The 27,754-nt window shown below is 49.8% G+C and overlaps 1 protein-coding gene across 4 annotated transcripts in view; it reads right to left on the reverse strand.

Annotated features, from left to right (window-relative positions):
- The window catches only part of FGD5 (FYVE, RhoGEF and PH domain containing 5), a 129,393-nt gene extending 102,176 nt beyond the window's left edge, over positions 1 to 27,217 (reverse strand). For all 4 annotated transcript variants that reach the window (XR_014823853.1, XR_014823855.1, XR_014823854.1 and 1 more), the window contains exons 1-2: positions 27,099 to 27,217; positions 16,239 to 18,861 (exon numbers count right to left, since the gene is read on the reverse strand). Coding sequence is in view for 1 of the 4 variants with exons in the window: in XM_005669809.4 (XP_005669866.3) it covers positions 16,239 to 18,861; positions 27,099 to 27,111 (2,636 nt within the window). In the remaining 3 variants the exon portion in view is untranslated. The remainder of the gene's footprint in view (positions 1 to 16,238; positions 18,862 to 27,098) is intronic.
- Between the last annotated feature and the right edge of the window lie 537 nt (positions 27,218 to 27,754).

The raw sequence follows: 27,754 nt of genomic DNA on the forward strand, positions 1-27,754 counted from the left end.
GAGATATGGTACATATACACAATGGAATATTACTCAGCCATAAAAAGGAATGAAATAATGGCAACTGCAGCAATATGGATGGACCTAGAGATTCTCATACTAGTGAAATAAGTCAGACAGAGAAAGACCCTATGATATCACATATGTGGAATCTAATGAAAGGATACAAAGGAACTTATTTACAAAACAGAAACAGACTCACAGACATAGAAGTTATACATATACAGACTTAGAAAACTTAATGGTTACCAAGAGGGAAAGGGGGTTGGGGGGGAGAGAAGAAAAATTAGAAATTTGGGAGTAACATATACACACTACTGTATATAAAACAGATAAACAGGAGTTCCCGTCGTGGCGCAGTGGTTAACGAATCCGACTAGGAACCATGAGGTTGCGGGTTCGGTCCCTGCCCTTGCTCAGCGGGTTAACGATCCGGCATTGCCCTGAGCTGTGGTGTAGGCTGCAGACGTGGCTCGGATCCCGCATTGCTGTGGCTCTGGCGTAGGCCGGTGGCTACAGCTCCAATTTGACCCCTAGCCTGGGAACCTCCATATGCCGCAGGAACGGCCCAAGAAATAGCAAAAAGACAAAAACAAAAACAAAAACAAAACCCAAAAAAACAAAACAAAACAAAATAGATAAACAACAAGGATCTACTGTATAGCACAGGCAACTCTATTCAATATTTTGTAATAACCTTTATGGGAAAAGAACATAACTGAATCACTGTGCTGTACACCTGAAACTAACACAACATTGTATACCAACTATACTTCAATTAAAAATGTAAGGAAGTGCTGTGGGAGAGGGGACAACTTAAAATGCTGAGGGTGTGTCAAAGGAACACAGGAACTGATGAAAAGAGCTCCCAGTGGCCCAGGCTAGAAAAATTTGAACAGCAAAATAAAACAGTATTGGGTTATAAAATAAAGTAGAAAATAAATAAACTGGAGATCATATATACGTTTCTTATGCAAAAGAATTTCATTTTTTTTTTCTTTTTCGGGCCATACCCATGGCATATGGAAGTTTCCGGGTTAACGGCTGAACTGGAGCTGCAACTGCCAGCCTACACCACAGCCACAGCAACGCCAGATCTGAACCACATCTGTGACCTACACCACAGCTTGCAGCAATGCCAGTTCCTTAACCCACTAAGCAAGGCCAGGGATCAAACCCGCATCCTCATGGATACTAGCAGCATTCTTAACCCGCTGAGCCACAATGGGAACTCCTCAAATTATTTATAAATCCTTACCCCCGCCTACCTTAAGTACAGGCTTCACCTACTGATTTCCTTTTAAAGAGGACAGTCTGGAAAGGGGCGGGGAGGAACTTTACGGTGGAGAAACCAGGCAAATACCATGTCAACCAGGTGCTCAAGGTCAATATCACCAGTGATAAATCATGTTGATAGTAGGTACCCTTGATGTGATGTGATGTAAATGGTGATTTACCTCTGTGTAAATGGCAACAACCTCAGTCTAATTATGAGAAACATCAGACAAATTCTTATTGAGGGTCAGTCTCTAACACCGCTGACCAAAGCTGTCCAGGTCATTCAAAACAAGAGAAGTCTGAGAACCTGCCATGGACAAGACGAGCCTAAGGGGACCTGACAACAAAATGGGTGAGATTCTAGAACAGAAGAAAGACATGACGTTAAAAGTAAGAAAGTGTGACTAAAGCACAGCCTTGAGTTAATAACAGTGCATTGATACTGGCTCAATAATTATAACAAAGGTACCACCCTAATGTAAAAGATCATTAGCAATAGGGAAACTAGGGCTGGGATTTTCTGTACTACCTTTCCAATTTTCCTGAAAATCAAAAACTGTTCTAAAAAATAAAGTCTATTTAAAGAATTATTAAGCTTTCCCCATGATTATGTATTATCTGTATTTGTAATTCTTCAAATACGGTATATACATATTAAAATTTAAAAAAACTGAAACAGATTACATGACCTAGAATAATCTTTAACTTTTTCCCTAACAGGGTCTGGGTTTTAAGAAATTAAAAAAAATAAATCAAGTGAGGGAGTTCAGATGGGCCGGTCATAGCCTGAACCTCCCTCCCCAGCACAGGAACCGAGGAGGTCAAAGACCAGATGCCGGGCAAAGGCTGCCCCACACAAAGGTCTCTTCACAGTGCTGCTGGTTGGCCGTGGATGAGACCTGGGGCCTCCTGGAGTCTGAGACTGGGTTTGGGGAAGGAGGGGGCTCTTTATACAGAGGCAGACCAGCTGCCTGAACTCTGGTCTCTGCTGAGCCACTGACTCACCCCATGGCTCTACGGCTCTACACCCAGTGTTGACCTCTGGCCAGCAAGGAAACTTGGGTTTGGACCAGGGACCTCCCAGGAAACCAGATGCAGCATCTGCAAGGAGCTTCTCGGGAGGGGTGCGCAGGCCCAGAGCAGTACCTAGCCCAGGACACCAGCTTCTTTCTTCTGCCATCAATGGGAACAACTCCAGGTGTGCCCAGGACTGGCACCGCCTGTCCCGGGCCAGCTCAGGGAACAGCCTCACCCAGCTCAATTCCTCATGGGACACGCGGCCTCTCAGCAGGTGCCGAGTCCTAGATCAGCTCCGCCACCTGCTGGCTATGCGACCTCTTCTGGCCTCCAGCTCCTTTTCTGCTCTTCACTACCTTTTTCCTGAGGTTTTCAAAACTGTGGGACTTACAGGGACCTTCTCCTGCCCTTCCTCAGATCCCTTTTCCATACAATCCTAACAGTAACAGTAATTACACTCACTGAGAACCTGCTTTGAGCCAAGCCCTGCAGCAAGCAGGTGGCGCAGGTTGCTCTTAGCCATCAGAGACTGTCACTCTATTAGCCCCATTTTTCAGGTGAGGACACTGGGAAACATTCCAGGAAAATGGCTAACCTCAGGCCCCACACAGAAAACAACCCCGCCTACCTCCTGTCCCCTCCAGGTCTTTGCTTAAATTATGCTTTTAACTGGCATCTTGCCTCCTCCAAACCATGGTTGTTGGGAGAATCAATGTAGCTAAGAGGCACAGAAAAGTCTGTAAAGTGCAGTGCACATGTATGTGGCTGCCACATCAAGGTTTTACAACTTCCTGAACTTCCTGGGGTTTTGAGTCCAGCTTTCTGGCCTCAAAAGGAATCTCCAGGACAGTCTCTCTGGCAGGGGCTCCCCCAGTCCCTCTGCATACCCTCAGCAAGGGCAAATCAGCCTCCTATAACCCTTGCCAGGAAGAGGCGCTGCTCAATGGAGATGGGACTCATCCCTGTGCTGCCCTGTAGGTCCTGGTGCCATGCTCTGTTCTGAGATCCCGTCTGTCTGCCTCCTCTGCTACATGATGTCCGGGTGCCTCAGTCTTCTCACCTGTAAAATGGGGCAGATAGGCAATGTGCCAACGTGTGTACAGCACTGGGGTGCTCAGATGTACATGAGTCACTGGAACCTGCTAAGGGTTGCCTCCTTTCCCCACTCAGAGCATTAATTTAATTTCCAAACTTGTGAAACAGATGCTGAGGGGGTTATTAGAATACAGGAGTGTGTGATCCAATAATTATTTAACCCCAAACTGCTTTTCTTTCCTTCAACAGAACAAAAGGCCTGTTTTTGAAAGATGGGCAGAAATCATTTCTCCATCTCCCTGACTGTGTCTGGCACAGGGGTCTGTAAACCATTGATCAAATTATTGGTGAATAGGATCTATAAATATGTATACTTGACAGACAGCAGTGATTAAAAGAAGCCTGCCCAGATTATATTGGATGAGGAGGGGTTTTCAACTGTATTCCTCAGAAACCCTAAGCTCTCATGAGCAGGGATTCGCAAATGTCTGCCTGGAATTCCATGGATACAGACACAGCTACAGTGTTAATGACTAGAGTGTACTAAGCACTTATAAGGACCAGGCTCCAGTTAAAGTCTTCGAAAGTGTTAACGTATTCAAATCTCACAACAACCACTTAGGTAGGTAGTGTCATCTTTCCTGTTTTTATAGATGAGGCTGCTAAAGCACAGAGAGGTTAAGTAATTTGCCCAAGGACATACAGCCAGTAACTGGTAGAGCTAGGATTTGAACCCAGATGTCTATCTTAGAAAACTCACCACAATACACCACTCTGCACAATCATTACCATTCATTAGGCCATAACAGTGGCACTGTAATCCATAGCCCCCAATTTCTAAGATTTCTATCCATCATGACAACCTCATTATTTAACTTCCTACAAAGTATTTAAAATTTTTGAACTTACGGAAGAGAATTACAATAAAACCTTTGCCTCCTATGTTGGGGTTCTGAGTAAGATTTCACTTAAAAAAGGACCTGCTGCAAAAGAGTGAAAACCACTGGGATGAAGTGTGAGGGAGGTCTCAAGGACCTCCAAATAACTGGGCTCCCATCTGCTTCGAGGAGGCTGGGCCCTCGTCTCCAGGAGGAGGAACCCTGCCCTCCCCTCCCCCTGAGGCAGGCCAGAGCCCAGGGCCCCCACCCTCCACACACCGCCTCTTCAGCATTTCGTGGCATTCAGACTCAGCAGGCACTGGGCAGGAAAACATATCTGATGGTACCTGTGCCAGGAGGCACCTTCTGGAACCAGGCACAGGGCTGCTACTCAGTCCTCCTCTGGTCTTCGGGGGCTTCTCCAGCTTGGGGGCCTGGACACTTTCAGGGGCTGCTTCCTTGGGACTCCACCCGCCCATCCAGAACTGACCCCAAGAACTCAGATTTCCTGGCCTGTGTAAGTCATGGCAGCTGCATGTCCACTGTTTACTGACCAGGACAGAGGCTCATGACCTCCCGGGACATCCCTCTAGACACCTCTCTCAGTGTCGGAAAGTCCCATTCCAACAGTATTGGAGAATATAAGGTCACTGAGCAGATTCTGGAAGGCAGGGGTGTGTGTGTGTGTGTGTGTGTGTGTGTGTGTGTGTGTGTTTTGGTTTCTTAATTAAAATCGGGCAATCGGGCAAGCAAGCCTGAAATTTCAAGTTCTCAGATCATGCCTTGACCTGGAGAAACTTCTCTTGGGCCCTATTACGGGCTTCAGATCAACCCCATGCACGTAGAGAATGGGTCTGTTTACATAGAGACCAGCCACATCATCCCCCCAAACAACCTCAACCCTAAGACATTCATTTTACAGGAATACAGCCAAAGACAGAGGCCTCTCCAAGACAGGGAAATGCTGCAGCCCTCAGCTGCAAGCTCAGAAATCCCCAGCACACGGCTGAGCAGCTGCCTTCATTTCTTGGAGGCTGGACAGTCTTGGGACATTCTCAAGGAGACTGATGAAACACATTAATTCATCACTCAGAAATTATTATGAGTTTTCTGTGCTGTTGACCTGGAATATCGTAAGCACGGATGATAAATTCCCCTAGGGCCCTTCCTGAGCCCAGCAGGGCAATCTAAGGAAGTGTTAGCCTCCTGCATAATACCATGCCTCTGACGACTGCCACAACTGTGTGGGCTCTTCTCTCTATATATAGTTTTTACAGTACCCCCTGGCCATGTGGATCTCAGCAAGGGGACAGTCACTATAAGCTGTCCATTCCGAGTGCCTGTAATAAGGACATTTGCGTTCTAAGGATTCATACTCCACTGTGTGTCCTCACCTTTGATATCTGGGTGGTGGATTCCAGGTGGGACGTTCTCCAAGGGGGTGAACCAGAAAAAGGGAAGAACTCATACCTGGCAAGTCTTGCCTTCCAGCCCTAGCTCCTTCACTTACTGGCTTACACGTCATGTTACCACTCTGAACCTTAGTTTCCTCTTCTTTTAAACAAGTAAAACTGGATAACTACTCCTGAGGGGACATTCAGCCAATTAACTGAAGAGATGCACACAAAGTGAGAGAGAATCTCAGAGCACAGTTGAAAGCACAGGGGCTGGGGCCTGCCAGAGCTAATGTTCTGGCCCTGCTACTGACCAGCTGTGTGACCTTGGGCCCCTTCCTTAACTTCTTTGTACCTTAGTTTCCTCATCTGCTGAGTGGAGATTTTTTAAAAAGTATCTGTGTGGCTGGAGGGGAGGGGGCTTCAGATCAACTGAGTTAACACAGGTAAAGGGTCCAAGAGGGTGCCTGGCATCTAGAGGACATGAAGCAAAGCCTCGTGAGCTGTGGTGCACAAGGCTCCTGGCAGCAAAGGCCAAGGCCAATGGTGTTATATGGTAAGCGCTGATGAAGCCCTTGTTCAGGAACCATCTCTGGCTCCTTATGACAGCTCAGGGCTGAAGGGACCATCAGACTACTGGAACCCATGTGGAGACTGAGGCTCAGATGGAACAAGGGGCAGAGCCAGACTCAAGATCATTCTTTGCTGCCTCTTTGGTTCTGACAGCTGCACTACCTGCCCGCCAGCGGGCACCCTGAGAGCCCCATGCTCTGGGTCACTCTGCTCTGAGTGACTACACCATGGGGGGAGGCCACCAGAGCAAGCTCCTGTCATCATGCCTCGATCCCCTGACACTTAGATGCTGTGCTGTGGGGGTCTCTCTTCCCCCTCACCGCCCCCCCGCCGCCCCGGCTGACAATACCTGTGCTAGCACACTGGCTGACAATGACACTCCCTTGCTGTAAAACCTTTAATAGCTCCCTATGGTTCACAGATCAACTTGATTCACACACAGAGTACAAGTCCAAATGCATTCCTTTCCAGGAATGTCCCCATTCTCATCGCCTCCCAGCCTCCCTCTGGCGCTGGCCTGGCTTCTCTCAGGTCCCTGGACCATTACCACCTTCTGCAAAGAGCACTCAGATGGGGAGGCAGAACTGATGGCTCAAGCCAGTTCAGAGCAGTCACAGTTGGGAGAGAGATCTGAGACCCAGATGCTCAAAAGTCACAAAGCCAGGGGAAGAGCTGGGACCCAAATTCAAACCTCCTTAGACTTCCAGAACCATTCTGAATAACAAATATTCTTTGTTGCATTTTCAAATAATTTGCAGATGACTGTAAACACACAAGTCTCAAAGAGTTCAGATTACTCAAACATTTTGGAACCTAACACTTCCCTCCAATGGCATCTCATGAAAGTAAAATCCAAATTTCTTACAAAGTCCCTGCCCACCCATCCCGGGTCACCCTCCCCACTGTGTTCTGCTCTCTAGTCATGCTGGACTCCTGGCCTCTCCACAGACCCTACCCCATCCCCCAAAGCCTCTAGCCTCAGGGCCTCTGTCCCTGCTGTTCCCTCTGCATGGATGCCCTTCCCCTGAGGTTATCTGATCACCATTCAGGTTTCACTAACATCACCACTTCTGAGAAGCCTTCCCTGAGCACCCCATCTAAAACGTCCCTTCCACCACTTGCTTCCTATCACATTGCTCTTTTCCTTCTTTTTCACAAGAGTAATTTCATCACAAAAAAATGATCTCATTATCCCCAACTTTCTAGCTCACTTAGTCTGTTTCCTGTCTGCCTCTCCCCAGCAGAACACCAGCTCTGCCTCACCAGGAGCTCATCTGACCACTTGCTACCACCACCGCCACCGCCTCTGAAGTCCGCAGAGCAGTGCCTGACATGCAGGATGCGCTTGATACGTATTCAGTGAAGAAATGCATGGAATTCAGAGATGACTTTTGCTCTTTGGCTGCATCCTCTGCACAATTACGCTCACTCCCAGGTCATGGACCGGGAAGAGTGAGGCCCAGACCTCAAACCCTGTCCACACTCAGGCTGAAACAAAGACTTTGCTCCTCCTCTGGGGCTCAGCTGGTCAAAGAGACCAGCTGCTGACATTTCGCCAAAGAACGCATGCAATAAGGCTGTCTGCTATTAGTGAGAATTATTTTCATGCCTCCCACAGAGGGAAACCCTGACTTTATGAAGGTAAAAACCACATCGTGATTAACACTTAATCAGGATTTCATCCGTATTAAAGCTCTGCAAGATAAAAAAAAAAAAAAAAAAAAAAAGCTGGGGCCTTAATCTCATGCTAGTCAATGTTACAATAAGTGTGTTCCTGACGCGATTTTCTTATTAGGGTCCTTCCTTGTAAATTTTATTGCATTTAATTAAACATTATTGCTAAAAGAAACAGCTGCAGATAGTCTTATTTTAAGTCAGAAAATTAAAAACTGAATATTCTCATCAGTCAATTTCAACAAGAAGCACAGCCGCATGCATTAGGAATGTGATGCTTTTGAGATTATAATAATTTTTATGGCATTTCCAGGTCCTTTCAATGAAACTTAATGAAAGCTCTGCACGAGTTCATTTGTCAAAAACGTAATAATAATAGGAGGGCTTCCAGCTTTTCGGCAGATAGAAAGATACCAGTGAATACCACTGCTGGGGTGTGCCAGAGCCCAGACACTGAGCTCGGCACCAACGGAACATGGCAGTAGAAGGCTTGCTTCAACTCTGCCATCCCCACCTAAGGATGCAGAGGTGAGGCTGCACAGCACCTTTGTTTTACAATGATGCACATTTTTGTGGCTGCGGCACTGTCTACGGTTATAAAGATAAGTCAGGTTTCATCCGCTGAGGGAATCACTTCACCAAAACATTGACTGCATCCTAAAGCTGTCCTCATGCTAGGGTTTGTGCTGGATTTCAGAATGTTAATGGCAGTTGCTGTCCTTGGTCTGGATTGTCCATACAATTACCTCCTCAAACTGTTAGTTGGCTTGACCCTTTACCTTTTACTTTAGGGACTGAATTCTTCATTTTTTGTTTTTTGAGTTGTTTGTTGTTTTTGTAAATTGACTATACATTAACAAAAACCAAAAATGCATATGTATATACTGTTATTTATCATAAAACATGAGATGGTTTTACTGTAGTTATTTTTTCCTTTTTTAAAACATTATAGTTGATGTACAATGTTCTGCCAAATTTCTGCGGTACAACAAAGTGACCCAGTCACATATATCTATACATTTAAGGACTAAATTCTTACTATTTCTTGCTATGTCTTTGACTGGAAAGCAACTCAAACTATTTATTTGGGACCAGACAGACTGTAAAAGATGGATAAAAGATTAAGAAGAGCAAAGGCAGACAGAAGCTAGCCTGGAGTTAAGGGATGCTGGAGAACTCAGCTGCCATGCACATTTCAGAGGCAGAACCCCCGCTGCTCCTCCCCTCTCACTGCCTTGGCCCTACCAGGACTTCATCTTCCCTGGAGAGGCAGGTACAATGGTCTCGACTCCTCTCCCTGCTTCCCACATTTATTCCTCCACTCTCCATCCTGCCTATGAGGTGTCCAGGGCAGTGCACCAACCCCATCATGGCACTGCCCTGCTGCAAGCCCGCCAGGGTCTCCCTGCTGCCCTGGGGTAGGGGTGGGGGTGAGGCAGGTGGGAAACAGACAGGCTCATCAAGCTGATGTACGAGGCGCTTTCCAGCTGGGCTCCAGGCTGTCTTCCCAAGTTCATCTTGCAGGCATGGACACTGACCTCTGTCTGAACACTTCACAGTCTGTTCTTACCCTAGACTCCTGCCCCAGGCTTGCGACCCTCCTGTTCCTCTGGCAATACCCTCGGGCATCCTCGACAGTGCAGCTCCCTGCTGACCCTCCCCTAGAACAGTCTGGATGAATCTCTAACGCAACCTCTATGACACCAGGTCCTAAGGACCTCTCCCATCCTTTCTCCCCAGCCAGACGGGAACACCTGGAGATATGGACTGTCACCCTCCTGGACTCTAAACAGTAGCTAACGATGGCCAGGGAGGAAAATTGCTGAGTCAGTGAGACATTCTGCTATGAGAACTGGGGATGAGAGAAAGATGGTGTTTGAGACCTTATGCCTTTCAGCCCAAACTCCTCCATGTAGTCTCCATGTCTGCAGATGATGGGAAATGTTTTCCAGAATAAAGATACCGAGAAAACTTCTGAACCAAGGCTAAGTCCTTTCACTGCAGCGTCAGCTGCTGAAAACAACAGCCCTACTTTTCATTCGGGGTCCATTCAAATACCCTCTGTCCAGGAAGCCAGCCCACCCTCCTCCTGATGCCTCCTCTTTGGGTCCTGAGCATTTTGGATCTTGCACTTCAGGGACTTGGGTCTGAGTCCCCTGACCCCCTCAACTGTGCATCCACTGAAGTGACAGTATGGATCCATCTTGCCACCTCCTTCTGTAACTGAGCGGGGCCCTGGGGGGCTTCTGGGCACAAAAGCCTGTGTCCCCCATTTCTTGATTTTAGGAAATGGGCCTCATTCAATCTCCACGGCCTTCCCTGAGTTCCAAGGAGCAGGTTCAGACAGTCCCTGATCAGGGAAGGAAGGGGATGCAAGGACAAGGAAGAGTCAAGCAACAACAGCACAGCCTTGGGGCAGGATCCTGGTTCCCTCTCAAGGCATACACATAATGATGCAGGAATCTTACACACCTAAGGGAAAAGTTATATTCCTTATAACTTTTAGAAATGAATATTTCTAATGAATATAGCTTCTTTTAGAAATGAATATTTTAAAACTGAACAGCTTGGAGTCTTTGCTTGTGCTTCTCCCTCATTGGACTGCACCCTAAACACAATCACCTGTAAGCTAAAGATTAGGCACGCTGAGCACAATTGCTTGTGGGTTAAAAACTATTAGCACATGATGTTTTCCAGGAACATTCCTAGTTTGCTCTAATCTCTGATCAATATGCCCTTTTCACAAGTACTGTTATTCTAGGCAGTAACCCAGAAGACCGCCACCAGGATCACACCGGAGATCTCCTGCCACCAGCTTTGATGACTAAGATTCCCTCAAACAAAGAACACGTTTGCCCCAATCCTGATTCTTATCTGAAACCCTGTTTTTCTCCTTTTAGACCATAAAACTCCCTGCAATTCTTCCCCAAAGGAGGGCACAGCCTTTGAGGCATTAGCCTGCTGTGGCCTCCTTTGCCTGGCAAAGTAATAAAAATTCTTCCTCCTTCACCCAAAACTGTCTCTATTCAGCTCAGGTGGACAGAGGCTGAGTTTCAGCAACAATTCCACACACACTTGGCACAGTTCCTTGTTCAGAATTACTCGTTTCTCAAATGGTGGTCATCAGTTAGCCAAATACTTGATATTCAATTACCTGGATGTTTCCGCCCCCATCCTCACGTGTGTGCTGTTTCACAGAGTCAATCCACACACTCCTGTGTGCCAAGAACAAACGGCCTTGAAATGCTGGCCCCCCAGCCCTTCCACGGCTCTCAGAAGCAACTGAAGCTCCCCTAACAAGCAGTGCAAGTGGCTGCTCTAACCCAAGCTCAAAGGGCTGCAGGAAGACAAGGGTCCCAGCCCCTGGCCCCCTACTCCCACAGCAGCCTGGAGGGAGGGAAAGATGTCTGAGCATCTCACGTGTGAGCAAGATGTCTGAGCAAGTCCCAGAAAAGCCTTCCCATCTTCTCAATGAGCTGCCAAGAGAGCCACAAACCCAACAGCCATCAGAAAGCCATCAGAAAGGTGTGTCCTTCCACTTTGCCTTGGGCCCTTTCCTCTGGACCCATAAACAAGGCCAACATTTTGGGGGGTGGCCATGCTGGCCTGTCTCCTGCAAGGGAGACATGTGAAACTGAAGTGGATGGAGGCCGCCAGCTGAGGTGGCACTTTTCAACCACATAAAACGGAAGTGGAAGGAGCATGAGGCTGAAAGTCAGAACGACTTGGGTTCGAATCCTATTCTGGCGAGTACTATCTGCGTGCCAGCCAGTGGTTTATATCATTTTACTGGGCCTCAGCTTTCTCACCTAGAAAATGGGGACTGGAAATTCCTACAGTGCCTAACTAACAGTGAGTTTCAAATGAAATAACAGTTATCACCAGAGCCACAGAGATGGCTGGTAAGATGGCAGAATCATAAACCCTGGTCCTGACTCCAAACCAAGAGTGTTGTCTGCAGAGGTCAGAGGTGATGCTGATGCCACACCTGCTGCTGCTCACAAATTTGCAGTCCTGGTTTACAGATGTGAGGTCCTGAATGCCGAGTCACACACAGAATAGTCGTATGAGAGGGAGACAGAGAGACATCCCCTCAGTGAATGGGACCCAATTATCCACCCGCCCCCACAATCAAATTCCAATCCTGCATTCTCCACTATGTGACCCTGATCATGTCACTCAATAACAGCCAGTGTCGCCAATCATTCCACCCTGTGCTGCATTAACTCATTTCATCTTAATGACCTTACGAGGCTAGTACTACTATCGTTCCCTTCTACAGATAAAGAAACGGAGGCCAAGTCACACCGAAAGTAAGAGGTGGAGCACAGGCTGAGAGATGGGCACGAGCTCTCATGGTTCTCCCTGGGCTGTCCACAGAAAATGCCACCACAAAGGCATCAAAACCAATATTTGTTAATAGTTGGAGAGAGCACTGGGAGAAAGGGAGGAGAGGCAGCCAGTACAGCTGCATGGTCATGGTAAAATCTAGGCGGTGGGCACATGGACATTGGATGTAAAAACTCTCCTTACTTTTCTGTAAGTTTGAATATTTTCATGATGAGACAGAAAAGTGGCTTCAGGAGTCTTTGTCGAGGTGCAATGCTGAGTGACTAAAGGAGACATCGTGCAATAAGCAAACTTACAATTAATGGGGCTTTAAACGTGATGCCTGGACAAGCCAGTGTGTGTGTATGTGTGGTGTTTTGCAACTAATGGGTATTTAATAAGCGTATACAAAGCACCTTGAAATGTGGTTCAGAAGATACTTCATAAATGTAGTTCTTTCCTCCAGTGAAGCTCAAAATCACCAATGCATCAACATGCATTTACTAAGCTCCTAGAGTGTAACCAACATATTGAGGTCCTATGGGATTTTAGAAAAAAAGACTGGCTTCCCCAACCAAGAGTGCTGAGGACACAAAACATCTTACTTGAAAAGGACAAGTGTTAGACTAGATCGCTATAGAAAACATTTTTTATGTGTATGACTCATTTCAGGAAAAAAAGAATGCTTTGGGTACATGGTTTAAACTAAAGGATGACAGCCTTTTTTGTATACGAGGAGAAAATGTACATAGGTAACGATGTATGAAATTTTATTTCATAAGATAGATTGTAAATAAGAGTATTGCTGTAGCTGCTAACATGTTATTATCTGTGAATACAAATCTCCCAGGAAGGACTACACAGAAGAAACTTCATAATCATCCATTAGACCCTGAGCTGCTGCTCTGATCCGGGATCTCCATGGGCCCTCTCAATTCTATTACACACCCTGCACAGTTCTTGAAGGGAGGCACTTTCAGTGGAAAAAGGACTTGGATTTAAGTAACACTGAATCTCACCATGAGAGAGTTATTCCTTTTCCAATCCGTTCAAATCCTTCTGATTATGCCAAGCAGAAAGTCTCCGCATGGTGCCAGGATGGCTGGAACACCCCTCCCTCTAAACAAAGGGACCGAGCCTCCAGCTCACAGCCTTGGCAGGTAACAACTTCAGGCTAGACTGTACCCCTTCTATTTTATTTTGCTTTGTATCTTATTTTTACAATTGCCTCTGTTTACGACAACTGATACTGCTTTTCCATTTCCCAAAAGTGACACAAAATCTCTAAATATTTTTAAGTAAAAAGGATGGACTGATTTAAAGCAAAACCGTAAGTGTCGGTGGCTGAGAACTTCAGGTCTGCTCCAAGGCTACCATTTTACAGGGGAGCCAACTGAGGTCCGGCCTCTTTTAAGACCCCACAGCAAGTCTGTAATGGAGCAGGCTCTGAACCCGTGTCTCCAGGCACACTGTCCTGTGCTCTTTCGGGACTGTCGCTATTTATTTTGGCTTCTGCCTCTGATCTTCACGCAAGGTCTGGGGTGGGACAAGTGGCGGAAGGAGGAAGGAACTGTCTCCCACCCTCTGATCCCGTCCTGTCCAACCCCAGGCACCTCTGGGCACAGGTCTCAGATCAGCAGCACCCCCGCCCTGTTGATTCTCAAAGCCCTCATTCAGGTGAAGAAGCAAGGGGGCCTTAGCCCGTGGCAGTTTCCCCTGCCTCTCAGTTCCATGTGTCTGAAGCCTCCCTTGCCCGGACGTGTTCCAGCCCAGCACGGGGATTTCTCTCTCCCTCTGCCTCCATCTGCTTCATGCAGGAAAGCGGAAGAAAGCTTTGCTCACTGACTGATATCCAAGAGGATGTGGTTCCTGCATGGGAGATTTATCCCACAGTCTGGCCTCAGTGAGGTAAATGCAGAGTGAGGCAACAGTGCTTTTGAAATTCAGAGTCTGATGGGTCAGGATTCTCAACCAAGGCCCCAGGCTGTAGCAGCAGATGTGAGCTAATGCAGGGGAAGCACCTAGTGCAGTGCCTGGCACACAGTAAGCGTCAGCTTTTCCCTGGTATTTTATTCCCTTGGTGTTATGTTAGTTTAGATGAAGGGAGCTTTTGTGGTTTTTGGACAAAGTACAGATTGAGGCGTCACAGGCCTTGCATATGGCCAAGTAGCCTGGGCACTGCACAAGCCCAGAGGCACCATATGTAAAGTTGAGTGTGACAACCAGACCTGGCGTCCCTTAGCATAATTCCCTACAAATTCCTGAACGGAGAGCCAGGAAATCTGGGTCCTAACATTGATGTCTCCACTAAACTGCTGGGCGACCTTAGGCCAGTCTCTTTCCCTCTCTGCCTCAGTTTCCTCTTCTGTAACAGAACCAAACATTGTCTGAAATTCTCTTCCAGCTACAAAATCCTGTGTGTCAACAGAAGGAGACTTCAATTTCTGAAGGCTAGTCATACAAAAGAGGAATTGAGCTCAGGGGCCTGGCTGGGGTTTTGGGGGCAGAGCCAGCATGAGCAGGGCAGGATACCATAGGGAGTAGCTTTTGCCTTAGCGGGGCTGGGACACCCAGGGAGAGAACTTTTGCTTCTGTCAGAAAGAAAATCTTAATCAGAGTCCCTAGCAACAAACATGGCAGCTGTGGGTGGTAGTGAGTTCCCTGCGGCTTGAGGAATTCAAGTATAGGCTGGGTTAGGAGAGAGAGCTATGAGAGGTGACAGCTTTGACCATATGCCCTTTGTGGTCCTTCCCAGTGTGGAGACTGTACCGTTTCAAGGCTTGGTTCTATTTTCATCAGTGCTGGAGGCATTTCAGCTCTGAGTCCCATCAAACCCCGCTGATAACTATTAATGTAATGAACTCATCCACTCTGCCACCCTCACCCTCTTAAAGTTCACACCCATCCACATTCTTCAAATTAAACTGGATTCCTCCAGCATCACTACTGTTTACCTTTGCTGTGGCCAACAAACCTAGGAAGAACCAGTTAATAGCCTTTTCCAGACTTGGGGAAGGGGGAAGGTGGAGCCAGGGTGGGGAACCCTGTAAAAAAAATCAGGAGAATAAACCATACAAACACTTCTAGTGTCTATACTCCAGAGACAGCTAATGCCAATTGCAAATCATCCCTATCTATTCATTACTGCAGGGCCCCTGGGCATTGCTAGCGGCAGCAGCTGTGTAGGACTGGGTTGCATTACTGCACACGAGGGGGAAGAATCAGGATTTCCCTTAAAACCACACCATTCTGACTTTTCATTAATCTAGATAGACTCTCCCAAGGGTATAAATGGTTGAGGTTGAATCGTGGCACTTTTCAGTTGCACCCACAATGTCTAAGGAACAGCAAGATTTGGCAATTATCCACCTGGGATGATCAATAAGGGCATTCAGTCAGTCTTGGGAAGGTGGGGTCCGAAAACCCCCACTGCTGTCAATAATTGCAGTGTTTCACGCTCACTTCCAAGGTGACTGAGTCCAAAAAAAAAAAAAAAAATCAGCTTGGATGTAAGTCTTAAAGACTTCTGTTCAGAAATTTAGCTCACGCACCCTTAGCTCTTTAAACAATTTAAATGAATTGTCTTTTCTCGTTCCCTTGAATAGAGTGTATATTGACACAATAAAAAGGTATCAATCACAATTTAGAGTATTTTCCTGATGGTGAAAGCTATTTAGTTTGGCAAGAGTCCAGAACCTTCTCTCTTGGTGACTTTCCCAGAGGGGCAGAGCACAGCAGTCCACCTAGGAGATGAAAAGTGCACCCCAAATAATAGACATACTGTGCTGGCATGTGTGATGCATGTGGCATCTAGGACAACACTTTTGCAAAGGTTAGATCCTCCCATCTTCTCAAACACTCTGCCCAGAGGCAGCAGGACTCCATTTCCCAGATGAAGTACCTGAGCCTCAAAGAGGTAAAGCCACTCACCCCTTGTCATAAAGCCAGGAGGAAAGAGAGCCCGAGGCTAAAAAGCAAGTCTGTTCTGTCCCCGTGCCTAAGCCCACCTCCTGGGTAGTTACACCTGCACCACAACAAAGGAACTGGAATGTCATGGTACCTTTCTGCCTCCTGGTCTGCACTCTGTGGTTTGCTCTCGAAGGCATTGAAGCTGCTCATGTCCACATAGCCATCATTCTCATTGGCCGCAGACAGGGCTCTGCTCTGCTCTTCAAACAGCTTTGTAAACGTGCCAGCCCTTGCGGGCCTCCGGGGTGGAAGCTGGATGTTTTCATAGTCCGAGTTCATGGCTGGAATGTTCTCGTAGTCCGAGGTGTCAGCATTGGGGAAAGAGATGGAGCGCGGCTTGGTCAGGGGCAGGGGCAGAAAGGGCGGCCGGGAGCGGTCCTCGAAGGACTCCACCCTGGACACCGTCCTGCTGAAGGGCACACCCTTCCTCTTGCCGTCCCTGTAGAAGATGAGGGAGGAGGGCGAGTCACAAGCCCGGGGCTTGCCTGTCCGCGCCCTGAGTTGAGGCGAGTTGCTGAGGCTCCTCCGGTCCATCTCCAGGAGCCGGGCTGGCCCATGGTAGCTGGACTCCGAGGAAGACCTGGACGAGGACACGTTGACGTCCACATGCACCTTGCTATCTGTCTTCTTCTTAAATGTCAGTGCCAGGAACCGTTTAAAGGACGGCTTCTTCTTCTTGCTGTGCTTGTCCGGGGGCTCGCTCTCCACCAGGAGCGAGGGTGAGCTCTTCGTGATGGGCTTTTTGGTGATGCAGGCCAGGTCAAAAGGGGGCGGGATGTCGACCACAGAAGATGGGGTGGAGGTGCCGCTTGACGGTAGGTGGCCCCTCTGGGAGAAGCTGCCAGAGGAACCAATCATGCAGGGCAGGGAGAGGTTGTCGTCCTTCCTCTTGATCCTGTGGTCGTCTAGGCTGCATGCCTCGGGCTCCCGGTACAGGGACATGGGAATCTCTCGGCCTTCCACGGAGAATGACCGAGGGTACAAAGTGAAGGCTCTGGGCTTGGCGGGCAAGGCCCTGCTGATGTCTAGCGGCTTCCCCTCCAATGGCAGGACTGTCTTCCTTGCCTCCTGGGTGGCACCTGCAACGCCAACTGCTGATGAGCCAGCTTCTGGCCCTGTTTCTTCTGGGACAGTTTCTGGGACATAGCCAGCCACCTTCCCGGAGTGGGGCCTGGCCCTCACAATGACGTTCTTCCTGTCAACGGGAAGCGAGCCACCCTCAGCATCAGAGCTCACTTCGTCCTTCACGTCATAGCCACTGGGTGCGTCCAAGGAAGCCTGTGCCTCCAACACTGCCCCATCCCCCTGGTCTGCCCTGCACACCAGGCCCACTCCCATCTCATAGGGGTTGGTGAGTGCATCGTCCAGAGCGTCGTCATCCTCTGACAGGACCACCACATTGGGGACACAGGGCCTCTCCTCAGCACCACTGGGCCGGGAGCCATGCTGGCCACAGCCAGCCCCAGCCCCTGGGTCCTGCTCTGCCTGCTGGCCCGACTGCAGTACCTGCTCTGACTCTGGGCCTTCCACCGACTCAGGAAGAGGAGTGTAGCTTTCGCTGCAGAAGGAGGTGCTCTCGGTTGGGAAGAACTCATAGGGACTTTCTGAGAGTGGAGCCACAAAGTCATCCAGACAGTCGCTCTCAAAAGGAATGATCTGGCAGCTCTCCTCTGCTGCTTCATCTGGCACGGCGTCCTCATCTCCTCCAGGGTCTCCTCCTGCCCCCTGGGCCAGGGCTGCAGTTTCTTCTGGGTCACATGGCTCATCATCAGCATCCTCGCCGCCACTGCCTGGGGTATCTCCACACACCTCCAAGGAGGTTTCAGGGCTGAGTGTGGCCGCCTCTGCTTCTGGGATGCCTGTGACCAACCCCTCATCTTCCAGGGGCTCCTCTGCGGCATCTTCTGCATTCCTCTCGATGGGGCTGTTGGAGTCCAGGCATGCATCCAGCGCCCCAGGTTCTGCGTTGGCACAGCTTTCCTCGCCATCCTCCTCTGCCTCACCAGGGGTCCCGGGCTCCTCGCCACGAGCTGCTGGATCCTCTACGTGGAGGTCCAATAACGACATATTGCTCAGAAAGGCTGCCTCTCCATCCCGAGGACCCCCATCCTCCAGGATGCACTCGCTGTATTCTTCCACCAGCTTCGCTTCCTCCTCAGACATGAACCTCTGCTCCTCTGCCCCCTCGAACTCAGGCGTGAGGTCTTCATCACTCTCTCCACTCTGCACCACTTCAGCTGGGCTGACCAAGTCCTCTGCAGTTGCTGTCCCCTCCTGCTCACACTCCTTGCCTCCTTCCTGGCCTGTCTCCTCCCCACTGGCCTCCAGAGGCACCGAGACTTTGTCCTCTGCAGAGCCCCCAGCCCTGGGTCCATCCTCTTGGGGCACAGCCCCAGGGGCCAGGATGTAATCCTCGTCCGCCTCAGACTCGGAGCATTCCGGGTTGGAGCGCCGCTCCTCGCAGAGCCCTTTGTCCGCACAAGGCAGCTTCCCGTTGCTGCATTTGTTCAAGCTGTTGATCATGTAGACACTGGCCCTCCACTCGCTGGGGGTAGCCAGCCTGGGTTTTGGGGCGATGGGGGGTTTTGGCCCCCTAGACATGGAGTTGGGACTGTGGAGACTCTCAGGCCGGGCTGAGGGGAATTTAGGTGCCGTTACTGGCGTGAGAGGACTGGCAGTCTTTGGCTTGGGAGCAAGTGGTGGTTTGGGTGAATCTAAAGGATGAACACAGAGAAAAGAAGGAGAGAAAAAGAACAGTTACCATCACTTCCATCCAGAGTTCCCTACCCACCATTTTTGAGAGAACACCGAAGATGTTTCCCAACCCAGGTGAATCCAACCTACCACATTCTGCCTCAGGTTTACGCCATCCACCAACATCTTTAAAAGCCTTTGACCTTCCACTAAAGACTCATTCTGTGAGCAAGGTGAAGCGATCACTCTTTTAGGCACCATCCAGTGGAAAGAAGCCAATTGGATGACCGGCTATGCTCCTCAAAGGAAGACATCCACATCCTTCAAGGCATTCACTCAACAACCAGGTACTCAAGGTTTTCCACGTGCAGGTGCCCATGAAACAAGGTTGTTCTCAACAGTCACCATCCCTGAGCCCCTGTCCTTCCACCATTAATTCCCTGGCACCTACTATACACAAAGAACTGCAGACGGTCAGGTCTTCCAGGGCCAAGAGGAGAGGATTCCTGCTGCAGAGTACTCCCCTCTGAGTTAAGGAGACAAGATGAACAGGACAACTGGAAGACTGAGCCCAGGCCCCTGTATGTGATGACTACACAGCTCTCTCTGTTTTCTCCCTCCCTGGAGAATGACACACCACAGCTCTGGGCTGGTGATGTGTGATGCTCCTGATGGCCACTGCTGAAGTCTACATGCTTCAAGACCAGGGTCCAGCTAACTTCCCTGCATCCATATTTCACAGTAGAAATTGGGGAGGGAGTGGGACAGACTGGGAGTTTGGGATTAGTAGATGCAAACTATTGCATATGGAGTGGATAAGCAATGAGGTCCTGCTTAATGGAACAGGGAACTACCTCCCATCACTTTTGATGGAACATGATGGTGGATAATATGAGAAACAAGAATATACATATATATATGTATATATGCATAACTGGGTCACTTTGCTGTACAGCAGAAACTGACAGAACACTGTAAATCAACTCTAATAATTTTTTTTAAAAAGAAATTACATGATATTTTTCAGCATGGATATTTACAAAAGATCTCATACATTGTGCATGCTGAGGATGTACTGAATGTGGCAGAATAAAAGATATGGTACAGCATATATGTGCTGCAGGAGTTAGAGAAGCAAGAGCTGCCCTGGCTAGGAAGACCCGGCAGAGAGGCGAGACTTCAGCTCGCTTTCGCAGGATGGGAGTGACCTGGACAAGGGGAAGGGTCAAGGGAGGAGTCGCCCGCCGCCAAGGTCAGTGGCTCTCTGGCCACAGCCAGCCCACGCCTCCACACCTCCCGCCAAGTCTCCAAACCCCTGTCCCTGTGGTGGGCAGGGTGAGGAATGCAGAGTTCAAGGGCTGCAACTCCATCCTGACATCGCTTCCAAAGCACTGCCTGGTTCCCCGATACCCGGGTGTAAGACGGACAAGCCCCCCTTCAGCCCAGTCTCACTCCCCAGTTCCAGCCCATTAAGCCTTGGGTGCATTACAGAGCAGCCTCAGGACACCAGCCCAGCCGTGACAGAAGGAGGACAGAGCAGAGGGCTGGAGGTCTGTCAGCACACCTGACTTCAATCCTTGTGCATCCAACCCCTGTAGTCTCTAACCTGGAGCTGTCTGACAGAAACCTGATGTGAGCCACATTTATCATCACACACGTGATTTTTAATTTCCTCAAAGCCACTTTGAAAAGTAAAAAGGAAACAGGTGAAACTAACTTTAACAATACATTTTCCACCTCAATTATCCAAAATATCATTTTGGACCAAAAGATCATTTTGGATATTATCACATAAATCAATGAATCACATTTGGATCAACAAGTAATCAAAATACAAAATTTATTGGCGAGAAAGTTGACGTTCTTTTTTTGTATTAAGTCCTCGAAATCTATCATGTTTTTCACACTCGCAGCACATCACAATTCAGACCAGCCACGGTTCAGGCACTGAGCAGCCACATGAGGCAGGTGGCTAAGCTGCTGGCCAGCACAGCTCGAACTGTTCCTAACCCACCCCCAAGGGACCGTCCCCCTGGCACCTCAATTTCAGTGTGTCTAAGGCCAAAGTCAACATCATCTCCCCCCAACCGGCAGAGCTATGTAAACCTCAGCTGAAGAGCCCCAAAGGAAATGAAAAAGGCCCAGAATAGCAGTGATACAGGCTTATAAAGCCCAGGCACCACGTCCCTCAAAGGGTCTGACTTCAGAGCCTCGGAACTCATACGCTGCATGTGAATCTAAGGAACTTGTGCGCCTTCTCAAGGCAGAGCCAACCAGGAGGAGTGGGGCGTGGGAAAAGGAATACTGCCAGTTTTAAGATGCGGCAGCTGACAGCACGAAGGGGAAAGAGAGGCACAGCTGACTTTAAAGACCTTAAGGCTAAAAGGCCAAAGCAGCAGGTGTAACAATCCCCCATCTCCACCTGCATTCATCCTCGCCCACAACCAGGCCCACCGCTGGTGTCCAGGTAACAGCCCAGAGTCCTCAAGATACAGGAAGTAACTTTCCAACTCTGTGTTTCCATAGGCAATCAAAAAGGTCCTAATTTAGAAAAATTTCTGTCCTATTTGGTTAAAAATAAAAGGCAAACCCAAACATTTAGAGCTTAAATAGCTAAGCTTCAGCGACCTGTCAACGTAGAGTAACACAGTAATAATGGAACCTGGTGATCTGGGTTCAAATCCTGGCTTGGCCACTTACGAGCTGAGGCTGAGCCTCAGATTCCTCATCTGTGAAATGGGGACAACAGTAACACCTTCTCTCAACAGGCAGTTAGGAAGATGAAAAGGTATATAATATGAGAAAAGTGCTTAGGAGCAGGGCTTCCCACAGGAGGTCCCCATAACCAGTAGCTTTTACTGTTGTAATAATGTCTGTCTTCCCCACAGACAGGCATAAGTCTTGCTCTACACAGACAGGTAACATGATACCAGCATCACGCCCTCACTATCAGATGTTAGGCAGCGGCTGGTCTTTGGGGTGGGGGCTCTCATTTCTCATCCTTAACAGGTAGTATTTCACACGGGCCTGACGGAGGGACAGAAGGGCCGTGAAAAATGACCATCACCTAGACTGCATCCCTCCCACCTCCATCCCATCCTTCATCCAATCAAGCTATTGATCTGGGAGTGCGGTCTCCTCAGTAAAGGTTACAGTGGGCATCTGAGGCATGATCCTGCAAGAAAATGCCTTCCCCACAGGAGCCTCTGGGAGTGACAAGTACACAGTGTCCACAGAGTCCTGCTCCCAGCTCTGGGGCTCAGGCATCCACGCTGAGGTCAAAGGACACCAGGTCAGAAAGGTCTGACCCCTTCATCAAAAGATGAGGAAACTGAGGCACGGAGAGGGCAGGTGACTGGGCTGCATTACTCAGCTAGTCCAGAGCAGGGACCGGGTAGAATGGGAGTTTCTTGCTTCCTGGTCCAGGCCCTGAACCTCTGCCTTCACCCTTTTGCCACCAGGCATATGTTCTACAGTGGACACTCAGGGCTCCCAGCTTCTAGTGAAGCCAAGAAGAGTAAAAACGCAGGGAAATTGGGGCCAGTGAGACCAGGGCCAGCAAACCCAGTGAGAAAGTCCCATGAGCTATGTCAGAAGGACTAACTGACCATAAAGTGAGTGTTTGGCTTTCCTTCATTCCCATCCCGTTTTTTTTAGTCCGGTGCCATTAAATAGGTGCGTATTGAGTACCTCATACGTGCCAGACACTCATCCAGACTCTTTGAACATCTCAATAAACAAACAAAGACCATACGTCTTATATTCTAGTGGTGGAAACATACAATAAAAAGAGTAAGTATGTTATACATGGTATGTTAGATGATCATAAAAATCTATGGAATAAGATTGGAAGTTGGGGGGTTTTGCAACTTTAAATAGGGCAACTGGGACAGGCTTCACTGAGAGGTCATCAGTGTGAAGGCTTGGAAGAGGTGGGTCCAAGGAGGCTAGAGTGGCTGAAGGGAGTGAGGGGTGGGGCAGGAGGTGTGCTCAGAGGGTCCTTGGGAGGTGCAGATCACCCCCAGCCCCAAGAGGAAGAAGGATATGCATGCTCCAGCTAAAGTGCTAAATGGAACAGAAGAGGTGAGCATGGGAGCAGGGGGACCAGTGGGGAGGTATAGGCCATGATCCAGACAAGAGGAGACAGAGGCTTGGACCAGGCTGACAGCAGTGGAGGTGGGAAAAAAAGTTGGATTCCAAATAGGAAGGCAGAGCTGGCGGGATTTACTGACAGTATGGACTTGGGCTAGAAGGGAGGGAAGTCAAGGACAATAGGAAGGTTTGGGGTTGGAGAGACTAGAAAAGTGAAGTTGCCACCATCTGAACCAGGGCAGGCTGCAGGTGCTGGGGAGGGAAAACCAGAATTTCAGTCTGTACATGTTAAATCTGAATTATCCAGCACACCCCTAAGAGGGACTATAGGGAGGGGGGCGGTCCTTGGGTGTAGCAGTCTGGACTCCCAGGAGAGCTCTGGATGAGAGGGTGTCTAGGGCACAAGCCTGGTGGGAGTGTGGGCAGAGATGAGAGTGGGGCCTGGAGGGAGCCCCTGTACCCCAAGGTTATGAGAAGAAGCCAGCAGAAGAGACCAAAGGAGGAGAGAAAATGAAACTCAGGACCCTCTCTAACTCCCTCACCAAAAGGAACCAGACAGAGCCCCTGTCCACAGTACAAGGTCATCTGAGTCTCAGACCAATTCTGCCCAGAGACACCTCGGCAGAGAGAGCAGCAGGATGCATGGCGAAGGAAAGGATGATTTGCATAATCAAAAAAAGATGTTTGGTGTTCCAGGTAGAGGGAACAGAGTGTGCAGAGGCCCAGAGGCAGCTGGATGCAAGCCCTTTGGGAGCAAGTAAAGTGTCCGGTTTGGCTGAGCTTTGGATGGTGGCAGGGAAGGGAGAATTGCAATACAGATCAGAGCAGGGGGCTTCTCCTCTGAGGTAAGCTTAACTTTCTGACTGTCCAGAACCCAGCATGGATGGAACTACTGGACCCTCTGCTGCCTCCCAAGTCCCTCTGGCTGCCACACAAAACATCTTTCCCCCTTGGGGGGGCATGCCCTCTCCACCCCAAGGTACCAACACCAGGACTTCCTCGAAGTTTGCTTCACCTGAGGATGACTCGAATGTAGAAAATACTTCCAGCCAAGATGCCAAGAGTTAACTGGGGGGCAGGGAGTCACAGTGACAGGAGGAAGAGATTTTTAACAGCTTCTGGTGATAGAAATCATCCTTAGCCAGCCCCCTGGTGCCAGTTTGTATTTTCTCTCTCTATTTTAATTAACTATCTGTCACTCACACCTTCATGGCATGGCTCCCTGTCAGCTGTGCAGAAGTTGAACTAGAAGGGTACTGCGAGGAGCACTGGACTGGGAATCGAGAGCTCTGATCTCCACTCTCGACTCTGACAGTAACTATAGGGGAGACCTTGGGCAAGTCCCCTCCCCTCCTTAAGCCTCAGTTTCTGTAGAGTGAGGGGACTGCGCCACCAGTCAGTGAGTGCCTTCTGCTCTGGGTGACAACAGCCTATTAAACTCACAGCTTTTCTGATGATGTCCCCTGATGGTCCCATCTTCGGCCCCTGTGTCTCTTTCAACTGTAGTTCATGATACTCCCCTTGGAACTCTCATAACCATATGTTCCAAGAGTAATTATCTTCCAATTTCACCTTCCAATTGCATCTTAATTTAACTTTCATTCCTGGGTGCCCGCTGGAATGTCCGAGCCAAGCCCAATGATTTCTAATTAGGCTGCTGTTAAACTAGTCCAGTGATCCACAACAGGGCACGTGCTGGGAGCACAACGTGGGGCAGAGTGGGAAGAGCCTGTGCCCAGGACTCAGAAAGGCCCATGCTTCAACCCAGCTCTGCTGCATGGGATCAGCTGTGTGATCATGGGCACATCACTTTGCCACACTGAGCCTCAGTTTCTTTCTTGGTAAAATGGAAGAAATGTCCCTTTTTTTTTTCATAAGGCTGTTGAGAAGTTCAAGAGAAATAACAGACAAAGGATACCTAAAAGATTCAATTGGCAAAGATTTCCTGTGAGCCTACTGTGCATTTGGCACTGGATAAAAAAGCAGGGGCTCAAGCTGGCAGTATGTGTCAGCTCCTCATTCAGTGTTTCAATCTTGTCTCGGCTCCTCATTAAATCAGTGACCATAAAAATCCCTGCAGCTCAGTTTTCTCATCTATAAAATGGGAAGAGCAAGAGTATTTACCATAGGGCTACTGTGAAAACTGAATTGATACAAGCAAAACACTTAAAAGCAGTACCTGATTAAATATCAGCTCATAATTTACTAGTCACTTATAATGTGACAGACACTGTACTAGGTACCTTACAAGCTTTATTTAATTTCATGAGAACTCAATGACAAAGATTATCCTCATTTTTCAGATAAAGAAACTGAGGCACAGAGAGGTTAAGTAACCTGTCAAGATCACCTGAGTATACAGTGGTTCTGAGATTCAGTCCCACCACGTTTGTGAGCCACTATGTTACATGATCAGGAAATTCCGAGCAGAGCACACAGAAATCATTATGTGAGGTCTATGACTTCCATCACATGGAAAAAGTAACCAGGTTTATGCTAGAGGCTAAGTACAGCATAGCTGAACCCCAGAGTGGTAACTGCTGAGATTTTCTGGGACCCAACCTACCTCTTAGTGTATTCTGGCTCACTCAATTCCCCAGATTCTTAGAGAAGGGAGGGCTTGCCCAAGCCTCATGCAGGGAAATGTAGGAAAACTGGACCGGCTCTCACCATTGTCTTAAAGGGAGTTTTATTAGGAGTGTAGCAAAGTGCTAGCCGGGCTCTGTCCAGGCTGTGCCAGATCAGGCAGGAGGCGACCTTCTTCCTCCATGGAGTGGCTGGCAGGGCACTTGGATCCTGCTCCAGTCTTTTCCAGTCCCCAAAAGGGGCACCTCTGCTTCCACCCTCACACTCCCCCATTCTGTGACCAACACTCACTGTCCAGGTGTCCACATGCTCAGCAACAACAGGGCATGGACCCAGGGAGGCAGCTACCACACTCAAAAGTGTCTCCTTAGATCAATCCAGCCAAACATCTCCCATCTGCACTTCACTCCTAAGACAATGACTTTTTTCATTAAAAAGATTTTAAAAAGAGAAGCGCCCCCCCCCCTACACACACACCACACACACTCAGGGCAGCAGGATATGGTTCTAAGACAGCCAAAATGGTGGCTTCCTGTTTCTTTAGGGATGTGTGTTTTGGAGTATGGCTTCAGACAGGGGTGTTGGTCGGGGAGGGAGCTGCCTGTAGCTAAATTCTAAGAGAAAAATATTAAAAGTGATAATCGCTCCTTGGCAGGCAAATGAAGTTAGCTGGGACTGCTGCCCTGCAAACTCGCCTCTTTGAGAGAACTTTCTGCCCTCCCGGTGGAGGAATCAGGAATCCCAGAATTAGGTTCCAGGCACCGCCCATCTTTGAGTCTCAGTTAATAAATCTGGTAAATGGCACTCCTCTGGAGGGTTCGCTATTTACCGTCAAACGCATTCTGGATTTCATGAAACCCCTGATCTGGCAGAGTCAGATCTGCAGGGCAGAGACGCGAGGGCTGAGGGAAGCCGGGCGCGCGGCTCAGCCTTGGCTTCCCCTAGGCTTTCGCTCCCCTGCGGGAGGCACAAAGAGAGCCCCCGCCAAGGCACCGCGGGGGAGGGGGATGCGCTCTGGGTTGTGTGGTAACTGATGAGCTCCAAATCTGGGGGTCGAGAAGAGAGAAGAAAGCAAGAACCCGCTTAAGGGCGCGCCGCGGGTTAACGAGGGACCAGGAACAGACCCCGCAGTCGGATCCCGTTGGCCGGGAGTGGCTTTTGAGGGGCCAGCGGAGGGCCTGGCGGGGACCTCCAGAAGCAGGAGTGAGGATTAAAGGACGCGACCAAGTCGCCTTTGCGAAAGGAATGTCTTTCTCCGTTGCGAGGGGACCCTCAATCTGGGGACAGCGCGGGGAGCGGGATACGGCCGTTCGCGGACAGGGTGCGGCCTCGCCGAGGTTGAAGGGGCGTCCCCAAGGCTGGGCGTCCGGAGGCAGGGGCCCCCGACGTTCTCAGCTTCTTGGGCGAGGGATCTCCGCACCGGTCCACACCTCAGCCCAGGAAGAGCCCAGTGGGAAGTGGGGGGGGGAATGGTTCTCCGAAGCTCCCTCCCGGCGCCCCGCGGGCTCCAACTGGAAGCGCCCGGCGGGGCCCCCTCGCGCGCGTTCTGCGACGCCGGAGGTAGCTCAGAGCCTCCTACCTGCTCTGTTCATTTTCCAGCGTGCGGAGCCAGGGGCCGCCCGTCCGTGCGTCCGTCCGTCCGAGCGCGAGTCCACGCGCCGCCTCACTCCATGGCCGCCCGCGGGGCCCGCACCCCCTGGCGCCTGCCCCGCCCACGGCGCGCGCTGGTCTCCGCGCAGCGCGCAGGGCCAGTCGGGGCGCGGGGTGCGAGCCTCCGGGGCTGGGCGGGGCCGGGGAGGGGCGGGGGCGCGAGCGCCGGGCGTGCGGGGGCGGCGGTCGGAGCGGCGGGAGGTGTTGCGCTCACTCGGGACTTCGCGCGGCGCGCAGGGTCAGTGGGGGCGCGGGGCGCGAGCCCCCGGGGGCGGGGCTGGGGGGCGCGAGCACGCGGGCGGGTGGCGGCGGCGAGGTACTGCGCGGCGTCGCGTCCGCTCCCGACTCTGGGCTCCGAGCGCCCTGGGCTCTGTCCTCCTCGCCTCCGCTGCTGCCGCTGCGCCTCCGCCCCCTCCTAGACGTTTCCTCCCGCTCGCTGAGAGGAAGGCTCTTTTTTTTCCCTTTTCTGCTCTGTCAGGGATCGAGGGAGCAGAGGGGCGAGGCGTCCCTGCGCACATTTAAAGGGGCCGTGGCCGTGGGGACTCAGGTTGTCGCGCAAGGTTCAAGGGACTAGGATCTGGGCGG

The sequence above is a fragment of the Sus scrofa genome, chromosome 13 (assembly GCF_054392235.1).
Source record: "Sus scrofa isolate SSC_HxYL_T2T_F1_AM1 chromosome 13, Sscrofa_HxYL_maternal_Yorkshire_Landrace_v2.0, whole genome shotgun sequence".
NCBI classification, from domain to species: Eukaryota; Metazoa; Chordata; class Mammalia; order Artiodactyla; family Suidae; genus Sus; species Sus scrofa.